The 12,741-nt window shown below is 31.8% G+C and overlaps 1 protein-coding gene across 1 annotated transcript; it reads right to left on the bottom strand.

Moving 5' to 3' along the window:
* Nucleotides 1–270: 270 nt before the first annotated feature.
* On the bottom strand, nt 271–11,053 carry LOC140444778 (uncharacterized). The gene is made up of 3 exons (XM_072536539.1): nt 10,928–11,053; nt 1,367–1,666; nt 271–705 (listed from the first exon to the last, which is right to left on the bottom strand). Exons 1-3 carry the CDS (start codon nt 10,937–10,939, stop codon nt 421–423), a joined length of 597 nt encoding a protein of 198 aa, XP_072392640.1. The 5' UTR covers nt 10,940–11,053; the 3' UTR covers nt 271–420.
* Nucleotides 11,054–12,741: the final 1,688 nt, after the last annotated feature.

The following is a 12,741-nucleotide window of genomic DNA, read 5'->3' as shown; positions in this document are numbered from 1 at the left end:
GTTTGACAGTTCTTGTATTTATACAGAACACGATACTGGTACGTCACGAGTGAGAGGAGTAGGCAGATTGAGACCCCGAACTCGAACGGAACCGTATCCATCTTGAAAATGGCTACAAAATGGGTGCCGAAAAGTCGACCTTCAAATTTTCATTTATCTGACCGCGGAAATCTATTCGAACATATATATATATATATATATATATATATATATATATATATATATATATATAGAATTGAGAATGAATATAAGAAAGATAAAAAAGTCAAATTATTTTAACAAGTTTATTAACAAAAAATAACAACATTCAACAATAACAGGTCAACAAATTACAGTCTGCTTAAGATGACTTAGATAATGGATTGAGGTGAAAATTAGATGAGAGATGAGATGGATTCTACCCTAAAAAACCGAAAAGTTTTAATGCCATCCATGTTGTTCTTCACCGCCACCATGTTTGGATGTGTGTAAAACGTGTTTGTATACTGGCACATGGACTGGGTAGGGTTGGTTTACGTAGACTGGGTGATGCTTTTCGATTTCAATTTTGTATGGTTTGTCGACGTAGACGGGAACCAACTTTTCTACGGTGATTGGTACTTTCTTTTCGATTTCTTGAGGTACTAGCTTATATATTGGTACGGCAATGGGCTGTGGTACTGGCACATGTACAGCGTAAGGTTGAGGTACTGGAACTTTTACGACCTAAAAATAAAAAAAAAATAATTTTAAAAAGATCAGGATCGATTAAATAGTTAATTAGTCATTTATGATCCATAGTTATAGAATATTTTCAAATTGAAACAGTTTAAATTTACATTTAAATTACTAGATAGAGCAAATTATTTAAAATGAGGTACGCGAAATGACGTATTTTCGGCTCAAGTTACCAAAATGCCTCGTCGAGAGCTGTATATTTACTTCATGGTTTATCTGTGGAGTATTGGTTACTAATATGTGTTATGTTAATTTTATTCTGACAGATCTGCGCATGATAATGTTTTATAGCCACAATTTACTACACCAAGGTCGCTATTATTGGCACTTTTCAAATCTCTATGGCGAAACTGTATCACAATTGGCGTTTTTTGGTATTTTTGTTACACTGAAGATGGTTAAATCTGTAGTTATAACTCCAAAGAAATTAATTTATAATTGATTTCTATGGAAAAAAATAAACAATGTTTCCTCAGTTATATGCCAGACTGTCAAAGATGAGGAAAAAGTACTTAAAGTGGTCAGAAATCCAAATAACGCTCAGTAATGAGCTAGTTATATCTAAATAGGGAAATGTTTAAATATCCAACAAGGTCTCGTATCAAAAACGAGCGACCCAAATGTTACAAATATAGATATATAAAGTTACCTGAGGTACTGGTACTCCTACTGGATGTGGAACTGGCACTCCTACTTTCTTAACTACAGGTACCGCAACTGCTTGGGTATGCTCAATAGTATTAGTTGGTATGTGTTGGTGATGTTCTTGAACATGTGGTTGCCAGCCGCCGTGACCACCCCCATAACCGCTTAAATCGTGTCCTCCGAGTTCATGACCGCCTCCGAGATCATGGCCGCCTCCTAAATCATGGCTCCCTAGGTCTTGATGTCCAGATTCGTAACCAGCGTTGGCCAAACCTAGGGCTAGTGCCAAGAGGATGCTTGAACCCTATAGAAAAAAATGAATTATAAATAATGTATTTTTTAAATGTTATATATTATTATAAGAACAGTAGAAAACTATACTAGATTTAAAAATAAAATAATAAATATAATCGTTACTTAATATGAAAGTACCACAACTGTTAATTTAGTCGTACTTTCCAATTTTCTTAGTGAGCTGTTCCAGAAATTATCGAAAAAAACGCATGGTAGACTAATACTACATTTTTTATTGTCCAGTATAATGATTTACATAGACACTGCTATACACAGACTGACACCGCCAGAATAAAATTAAAAACTTTCTTCAAAATTTTCAAGATCAACAAAGGCCTAAAGCAAGGATTCTGTTTGTTACCGACGCCCTTTAAGTCTATCTAGGAAAAGCTTTAGAAACTATACTAAAACAACACCGCCAGAATAAAATTAAAAAAAATTCCTTCAAAAGGTTTTTAGATCGACAAAGAACTAAAGCAAGGATACTGTTTGTCACCGACACTCTTTAAAATCTATCTAGGAAAAGCTTTAGAAATTCCGTTTTGTACAATCTACGAAATATAATTGGTATGTATATTACAAATGATGGACGGATGGATGTTACTATTGAACACGGAAACTACGAAGGAAAAAGTCAGCTTAGTAGCTTATTTTGGGATAGATACATAACAAAAAAAAAACACAAAAAATATCATCACACCATCATAAAAATATTTGGTAAGGTGCTGCTGGTAAATCACGGTGAGGTACGGTTAGGAACAATTGAATTCAAGAAACTATCAATGTTGTGGCATACAATAACCGAAGATATTAAAATAAACCAACTAAGATTGTATGGTCATGTATAAAGAAAAGATCGTTTATCTAATCAGATAATAGTTTTAGGTAGGTAGATGGAAGAAAGGAAAACCTAAACTAAGAAGACTTGGAGAGAAATCAGTGACAGAAAGATCAGAGAAAGAGAAATAAACGTCAACATGTGGGAAGACAGAAAGGAATGCAAACTATAAATTGGAATAGCAGGAGCGAAAAGATAGATGGAAAAACAAATGCTGCATAAAATAAATCCGAAATATCGAAGGAAAAACGAATGGATTAGATATGACCAAGGTAGATGTTATCAAGACATGTTGAAAGGATGATAGGAGATAGAGAGGTAGAAATAGATAAAATAGAGAATGATGAGAGGTAATATATTGATGACCATGGTAGAAAATACTGGATAGAGACCATCGAATATGGTCCAAAGAAGACCTACAAATAAAAGTGTATAAATTATTCATAAAGTGAAGCACAATATAACATAAAAATTCAAGCATAGAAAGTTATACGATGGAAGGTTATTTACATTTTCTGCCACAGACAAAAAAGTATTTTTTGTCTTGTTGGAATTTCTTTCTTCTTTCTTTTTTAACTGTAATCTCACATATCCGTATCCACCCGTGTTGCAACATACGGTATTGCTTTAACCAAGTCATCAAGAATAGTTTATAACTAGATTGTGCCCTATTTAAATAAAAATTATATTATTTCTAATAAACAACATGGTTTTCGGACATGACATTCTTGCGAAACTGCTACTGTTGGTTGAATTGCTTCTGTATAATCTGTTAATGAGAAACCTAACATAATATGGTCTGTTTTTTAATTTATCTTGTGCTTTCAACTGTTTAAAACCATAATTTCTAAGCGAAAAGCTTTAGACATTTGGTATATATTGGCATATCTTTAAATATGGTGTGTATGGCCATCGGAATTAAAAACAACCATATAAATAACTTATGTCAAGAACTTGTGTTAAAAAAATTAATGAACTAGTTAAAAAAAAATATATTTAGTTCAAGCCACAAATTCCAGCCATTCAGGACCATAATGGAGAAGTAAAATCTGACATGAACAGCATTGCAGAGAACTGGAAAAATTACTGTTCAGAATTATACAAAGACACTTCAAAAGATGCATCAGTCTCAGAACACAAGAAACATGTAATGGTAGAGACAGAACTTATCATTCTACGAGCAAAAGAAGAGGAGCCCATCAACTAACTAAGAAATAAAAAAGTTAGGGATCGATGGCACGCCAGCAAATACTATAAAAGCAATGGAATTGGCGTAGATGTAATACTGGATATGTGCAACATGATATGTATAATCCTGGTACATATAATCAGTGAACGAGTAAAGAACTTTCTGCTTCCATAGATTGACGATGAACAATGCGGATTCGTACCAGGAAAAGCAACGCGTGAATAGAGATTACAAACGAGATCATCTTCAATAATTCACTTTATCCAACGGTTGTCTTTCATTCCTCTTATGTATTCTGCTCAGTTCCATTTTAACATGGCAATTATTTAACCAAATTATTTCTGCACGTCAACAATATGGCCAAATACTACAAAATGTTTGGTTTCAACGAGATGGGGCGCTTCCCAACTATTATCGACAGGTTAGAAATTTTTTGAACCCGACGATTTTTTAGAGTGACCTTCTCGTTCTCCAGACTTTAATCTATTAGATTTTTTTTGGGTTATCTAAAATGTTGTGTTTACATTAGGCGATTAAGAAGTTTGCAGGATTTGAAACAAAGAATTATTGATGAATGTGAACTAATACGTTGAGAAGTATTGCAAGGAGTGACTAGCCAATTTATTAATAGGCTTTCGCATTGTCAGGAACGGAACTGCGAGTATTTTGAACATTTGTAATTAAACATTTGAAGCAATTTTTTTAAATTAATATTTTAAGTGGTATTAGTAAAAAAATCTACGATTTTTTTTTATTGCAAAGTGATTTATTTCTCCTTTTGACTTTTTTTTTAATTTAAGTTGATATGCGTGAATCAAGAATAATAACTTCTATTAAAATCTGCAAAAATATATGGGATGTCCCATTTAAATTAAGTAAGTTAATGGTATTTCTAACTAAACTGGAAGTGGAATAGTAAAAAAAAAATATGGCAACAGATGCGATAGATGTCATTGTACTTGCACTCAAAGTATCATTATTGGTGTCTTTTTTGTTTCAAAGATATTTAGTTGGTTCCATACTTTATCCCAACTCTATATATTTTTTATAATTTTTTTTCTTGTCTTCGGAATTGTATGGTTCGATTATTATTATTATTATTTAATTTAATTGATTTTCATTTTGAGATATTTTTTCCCCCTCTCTTTATCTCTCTGTTGGTGAAAATTAAACATGACATATCAAGGAAGGAAATATGACAATTTTAACCTAAGGTTGACAATATGACAATACGATAACATGATATCTGAGAAAATGCAAGAAAGTCCATACTGAATATCTGTATAGAATACAAATATTTAACTAAATAAATACCATTAAGGCTAAAGAAAATTGTTCAAAAATGACATCGTTTTTTGCATTATTGTCTTTAGCAATCTTAGTTTATTCGCCAAATGACACTGATAAACTAGGAAGACTATGGCTGAAAACATTTTTAATTAAATGGATAACCAAATAAGAAACAACTGTTTACTTGACTGTTTATACAAAAAATATTTGCATAAATATTTATTAATTTATTGTTTCTGGCCATAAATTAATATTTAGAGATCCGGAGAAACGCAGCGGCATCATCTGAATAGTTAACAAAAAACCAAAACGTGCCGTTTGCAGCAGTTGCTTTGGTAATACAATTCCGGTGAAATCAGATTTTGCTAATTCGCAAGAAAGTTTCCGCATCTTAAATTATTACTGTTTTTACGCAAAGCTATTAAATGTTTTTATTAACTTCTAATTATCATTATTACACGGTAGTCTTAAAGTTTTAATTTTTGCGAGAAATGGGTTTAATTACTAGAAAGATGAGAATGACTTCTTAAAAAATTAACAAATGTTTACGACACCAGCGATTTCTAACCTAAAGTTACAATTAGAAATGATAGTTATTTAAATATGAGTTTACATACTGCGTACATATTTGCATAAAATAATTATTGCAAAACATTCAAATCCCAAAATTCATACTCTTTTTTAAGTTTTGCAATATCTGTATCTGCAAAAAATAGCATTGTCAAACAGCGATCTTCAAAATATTTATCTCTATTCCTGCACACTTTCTTCTCCAGTCTTCAAATGCCTATTAAATGTATATTTTAAATACGTTAGGCGATAAGCAGCACCCCGGCTTAAGAACTTTTGTTATCTTTAACTTTTTGGTCAGCCTTTATTATACTGTGCGCCTCTTTTAATCTGCTTGTTCAAGACACAGTGTCGTAAGCTTTTTCCAAATCTATAAGTAAATACGAAATGACTAGGTAGATTTCCAACTTTACGCTTTTCTACTGCATGTTAAAGAGTAAATATATTATTCATTCACGATCTTTCCACTCGAAAACCATTTTGTTTCTCTATTTCCGCATACTCAGATTTAATTTTATTCTTTAATATTTTACCGCACAATCTCCCTATTGAACTAGTGGTGCTAATTCCTCTGTAGTTTCCACATATCTTTCTGTCGCCTTTTTTGTGGCTCGATCTTATATAGGATACCAGTCTGATGGGATGTTGTGTTCCTTAATAGACTAAGTATTAAATAAATCTGCTAAGATTTCCAGTAAAATGTTTGGTCCATATTTTACCAGAATAATGGAAATATTTTCTGGAGCCGGATGTTTGCCGTTTTTCATTTCCCTTAATATTACTTTAATTTTATCTACCGTTACTTTCTTCGCCCCTTTTTCTTGTATTTCCTTCTAATTTACTTCTATTCGCTATTAATAGTGCTTTGTAGTGTTCTTTCCATTCTTTACTACTTATTAATTCAATAATTTTATTTTTTCTTCCTTTTTTAGAATTTTTAAGATCTTCCACGTCTGCGAAATGCTTATTATTTCTAGACATCTCTCCAGCTCAACACATTAACATATTATACATATATATCTAAAATTATATAAAGGATTTAAAAATATCTCTACAAATTAGCCATGTGAATCCATAATGACTGTATGTTGGCAAAAATAAGGGCAAGTATTAAAAATTCAAATTAAAATGACTGTAGTTATTAATGACCATATTCCAATAATAAATCTTAAATCAAAATTAAAAACCTCTTAGATTCCTTAAGCAGATGTAGAGTAAACCATATTTCTTAGCAAGAATCAAATATGCTCACAAGAACACAACATCAAACATTAAAATGCCAAACAAACAATACACAATCACATTCAATATAAGACAGGGTGATACACTCTACCCAAAATATTCGTGATACTCCTGTAGCTATTGCTTAATAACATAGAATGGAGATCAGTGGGGAACAATGAAGAAATGTTAAATCATTGAAGTTAAATAAAAATATAGATTTCAAGAACCCAGTTAATGGCAAATCTAGTGAGTTATATTCCTTTACAAATCAATAACATTAAAAACACTCAAGTAACAGACATACATCACAAGATACAATCAAACATATGAGATCCATAGAAGAATAGGTCTTACCTGGGCAGCATTTGGAAAATTAAAATACATATTGAAGTCTAATATTCTCATATGTCTAAAAAGCAAAGTTTTCAATCAATGTGTATTTCTTATACTTACCTATGGTGCTCTTATACTAACACTCACTATGATAAAAAATATAATAATGCAGAGAAAGATGAAGATATCGACGCTAGAAATAAGTCAAAAAGACCGAGTTCCAAATCAAGTGATCAAGAAAGACGTGAGTGCGAAACGCTGTTGAGGCTATTCTGCATCCAAAATTAAATTGGGCCGACAATGTTCGTAGAATGACCGTTGAGCGGTGGACAAGAAGATAGTGGAGTTTTAGTCGAAGAATAACTTTAAACTGGATAAAATAAGACAAGATAGAGAGGAGTGGCAAAAACTTAGGGACGTCTACGTTCAGCAGCGGATCATCTAGGCTTTTAGATAGCTTGGATAGTTATTAATGTTCTGTAACATAGTTTATGACAACTCAAGACGAAAGGAATAACCTGTGTCAGTAATAAACATATTATCAAGGTAGCATTTTAATAAGATAGGCGTTTTGGTACTACTGAATCAATATTAAAAGTGTATGGCGCCTGCAATTTTTATGATAAAATATGCCTCACAAAATTAGCTGAAATCTGTGTGAAAGAATTAGACCTTCTTGAAAAAAACTTCCCTAGGTTTTTGGTAAACGAATATTCTCGTAGACCCCAGAGAAATTATTCCTCGTAGTTCACGCTCAAGATAAGTACCTATAAGCGCTGTAAATACCAGAATAATCCAGCACGGATATATGTCTTTTTTACCTATTTGCTAAATAACCAATTTTCCGTCAATCAACTTAGAACGGGAGCTAAATGCACCGTCAATATTAAAGATGTTATCCTGATATTTATTCCAATAAGGTAATTGTTCTTTTTTTCATGCTATTTCTAGACGTTTTCATAAGATCCGCAAAATATTAGTTTTATTATCAAACAATCAACAGTGACTACTACATTGGTTTATTTGATCGTTTAAAGACCTAAATCGCAAAGAAAACGGCTTATTTTTTGAAGAAAAAGTTGTTGTTTTGCCAAGAAAATGTACTGTGCTACAAATAGATATAAACAATGGCAAAAATGCATCAATTGGGTTTTGAATTGCTTCCGCATCCACCTTATACTCTATATCTGGCCTTCCAGCGATTAACCTCTTTTTCCCCCTAGAAGCCACGGAAACCTCATGCTACCGGATCATCGACGGAACATCATGGGAGAATAGAACCACGAATGCAACCATCAGAGAAAGGCTCCAGTATACACCACTGAGGGAGGTGGCCGAGAAAAGGACCAGGTATTTCTTCCACCAGGCCACAAGAAGACTCCATAAGACCAGGGGCATCCTCGAGAATAACAGGAACCAGAGGATGCGTAGAACTACCCATAAACTGATCGACCATCTGATAAGGGTCTAGCCGGATGGTTGCCGGAAAACAGCCAAGCAGGGAAGTAGGTACGGTGCCTTATTAGTACCTACAGAAGAAGACGAATAAATTCACACAAAGATGTCCAGGATGCCGAGAGGTCAAATCATCAAGAAGCTGGCGGTGCAAGAGCGGGACGCCGAAGAAGAAAGAAGGCTAAAATGAATGAAATGAATGACATGTAAATTTCTATTAGGCAATAAATGTTTTTATTTTTATTTTTATTTTTATTTTTATTTTATTATCTTTTTTCCGATCAAACCAAGTGATCTCATCGCTTCGATGAGGAAGTAATGGCCGAAACTGAAACCTATTTTGAAGTAAAAGATAAATCGTTTTACAAGTATTTTAATGAGTTTAAGTATTTTAATTTTACAGCTAGTCACATCGGAAAGTATGGTTAAAGATACAGTAAAAAAGCTGTATACGTTATATATAAAAAATTTATAATTTACAAGTTGTTAAAAATTTTAAATCGAGAAGATAAACACTAAACAGATATCTTTTCGCCCTTGCAGAATCAACAATCATGCAACAATCATCAGAAACTTTGCAAGAAGTGACAGGGCATATGAATATGAAGCATATGAGTAAAAAAGTCCCTCGTCACAAAGACTGTGACAAGGGATATTTTTAATGAGAAACCAGATCAAATGTCTAAAAAAAGTACAATTTTAAGAATTCATATAGGGTGTGTATTCCAGACAGGAATGTATGGAGAAACATGCTTGCCGGAGAAACTGCACCTTTTTCAAGCGGTGATTTGTGCGACACTGCAACGTGCAAAAGAAAATAATGAGAGATTTCTTGAAAAAGAACAGGTCCATACATTGTCCGGCAGTCAACCGGCACTGAAGGCACTGGCGTGCCAGAAAGAGACGTGGAACTGCATCAAAGAACTGAATGAACCAGACAAGAAAAAGGTTGAGCTTGTCTGGGTACCAGGACATCAAGGCATCGAAGGCAATAAAAAAGCAAATCAACTTACAAAAAGAGAATTGAAAGAATCAAACGAACCAGCTATAACTCTGGGAATACCAAAGGCTGCAGTTTCTAGAGCTGTAGAGGACTGAATCAAAGAGAGTTATGAGCGATATTAGGAGAGAATCCCAAAACAAACACATGGAAAAATCTTCATTGGTAGACCATACAGAAAAAGAACGGAGAAACTGCTTCATCTGAACAGGAACAAACTGAGAACAGTAACAGGAACCGAACATGCACCACTAAGAGAACTCCTGAATAAAATAGGCATTTACAATAGAGAATCTAATGGCAGACTCTGCGACAAGGAACTAGAAACTGTAAAACATGTATTATACGATTGCGAGGCACTGGACCGTAAAAGACAAAAATGTATGGTCAACCAAGAGGAGATCACGGAATATTTAGGATACACCAAGCAAAAGATTTTGGGATCTTTAGAATCAGGCGGAACCGAAAAAAAAATTGTAAATATAGGTGGAGACTTAGAAAAAATGTATCACACAAAAGAAAATTTAGTTTTCGAGTTCATGTTTAATCAAAAGCCGTTAAAAAAATTAGATTTGAACCGAAAAAAAAATTGTAAATATAAGTGGAGACTTAAAAAAAATATATCACACAAAAGAAAATTTAGTATTCAAGTTCATGTTTAATCAAAAGCCGTTAAAAAAATTAGATTTGTACTTTAAAGTTAAATATTTTAAAATATAATAAACTTTTTTATATTTAAATAATTTTTAATTTTACAACTTTAATTTTAAATAATTATAATAATCATAATTTTAAATAATCTTTTTTAATCAGTTATTCAATTTAAAATTTTAATCATAAAAAGAATATAAAGAAATTAAGGGGGTTAAAGATTTTTTTTAATCTCTTTCAAATGTTTTTGTACTTTAAAAATTAACTACTAATTTTTGTATTTAATTTTTCTTTAAAAACTGGCCATATAACTAATGGCCTCAAAACTAAAAAAAATTAAAAGGACTCTAAAACCATGAAGTTTTCGGTATTGCAGTAGAAACAAATTGAATCAGTTGTTAATCACAGCTGCAAATACTACTATAAAATTAATTAATTATTTGAATATTTGAAGTTTAAGTCGTTTAGTAATTTTTAGTTCGACTCAAAACACAAGAAACAACGTAATAAACAAATATTAACGATAAAAAATCTTAAACTTTTTAGATACGTAAAAATAGCTTGTTTAAATGTTTATTTATTAGAGCCGTGAAAATGGTTTATAGTTTAAATAATTTTTGTATATCGAAAAATACCACAAAAAAACTTTAAATTAAATTTTAAACCACGAATCACTATACACAATCACGAAATTCACGTATACGTCAATGGAATTACTTACGATGAAACTCATGTTGCGATATTTAGTGCTTAAGTCGATCACTTCTAAGAAATAGCAAGAAACTGATGAAGATACGAAGGGGATCGTGAATTTATATAAAAAGTTAAGTGGGGCTCCCCGAGTGAAAGGTTTTCTTCACAAAAATTATGTGTGACTTTGTATGAAAAGTGAATCGGACCACACGGTAATACGATAGAAGGTTTGTCAACGAGTTAGGAATATTCCGTTCGTTCTATCTTCTTTCCCTTTACCAGGTCAATGTACTTGATAGCGATTTAATTGTTGCAATAGGATACATTAGAATTAATACTTCAAAACTAAAATTAATGTACAGTTTCTATTTACATTTTGTGACGTGTTTGTATTGTTTTCTTTAGGCCAGTTTTTCAAAATTTCCAAAGAACTAGGAAAGATAATCCACATTTCGCTTTCAAAGCTTCTTATCAAAATAGTCCGGTAAAATAAGGATGCAACCTCGGAATGAAAGATAATAAGCTGAAAATTTGCATACGTCTTTATTTTGATGGTATAAAACTTACCTCAAAAGTCTCATATAAGAACGTGTCCGCGACTTAAGATATTTAAGGTCAAATGTCACGAAAATGAGTTTTTTGCAAATATCTCGTTTCCCTTACACTTTATGACATTTAAGGTGGTAAGAAAAATTGTAGAATGGAAAATTCTCTTCAATTTTTGTTTCAAGTACTTTTATGTGCCTTCAACCCTTCTTAAGATAGAGCGCAAAGAGTGGGGGACCGCTTACCTGTGTATACGGTAACGCGAAGTCAGCCAGTAGCATTCAATAAATAATAAGTTATATAGTTAATTATTCACTTAAAATACTATTATTATCATTAAATTTTTAGTATTTATTATTTAATAAACTATATTTATAGATATTAATTATAAAATATATATTTTTTATATAATATTTATTTTATTTTTAACAAACATACAATATTAAATGAAATATTTCAAATGAACTTTAATGATATTTTTAACAGCTGTATATACGATAAATTAAGATTAAGTGCAGAATTCAACAATAATCATTTTTATATTTAATTAAATACTGAAAAAATCATATTTATTATTTTTTTAAATTATATATTTATTTATTAATCCAATAATCAATTTATTAAAGTTACAAATATAATATATATTCTTTTATTATGTATGGTTAATATTTTTGTATTAATTTTCTTCTTCATCGTCTTCTTCTTCTTCTTCTTCTTCTTCTTCTTCTTCTTCCTCTAACTGCTCAATATCGGATTCATCATCATCATTCTCGTTTATTAAAGTATCAGAATAAAAATATTCAAGAATATCAGGTGCATATTCACTTTCTTCATTGAAGTCATCTGAAGTTGATGAAGCGTTTAGACCTGATTGTCCATTACACTGCCCACAAATTAAAGTAGATTGCAATCCTGATTTCCTGCATCCGCAATTAGAACCACAACCTTTCTTGCAATTGCAAAATATTGTATTCAGCAGTTCGGTAAAGAAATACTAACGCAAAGAAATAGCTCTACCCTACCATTCCCATCATCAAGTGAAATATCCCTCCACCGCTATTGTGCGTATATATATAGAAGTCCCAAACTCATTCGCCACTGTGTGTAGAAAGTCATATTAAAAAAAAACCGGTTAGGTCATATATAACAAAGGAGCATCTGCTACAGCTTCGCAGAAACAGCAACCGCCGTACAAGAGATTTGTATTTCAAGATATAATATTCGTAGTAATATGGATGAAAAGTATTTTATTTAATATTGTATGTTTGTTAAAAATAAAATAAATATTATATTAAA

Source organism: Diabrotica undecimpunctata, chromosome 6, assembly GCF_040954645.1.
Source record: "Diabrotica undecimpunctata isolate CICGRU chromosome 6, icDiaUnde3, whole genome shotgun sequence".
NCBI lineage: Eukaryota > Metazoa > Arthropoda > Insecta > Coleoptera > Chrysomelidae > Diabrotica > Diabrotica undecimpunctata.
Note: the sequence above shows the minus strand (reverse complement) of the source record. Positions and strands in the feature narration are given on the sequence as shown.

Coding starts and splice junctions, on each gene's coding strand:
- LOC140444778 (XM_072536539.1), bottom strand. Junction 706..1,366: donor TAGGAGTACCAGTACCTCAG/GTAACTTTATAT, acceptor TTTTATTTTTAG/GTCGTAAAAGTTCCAGTACC.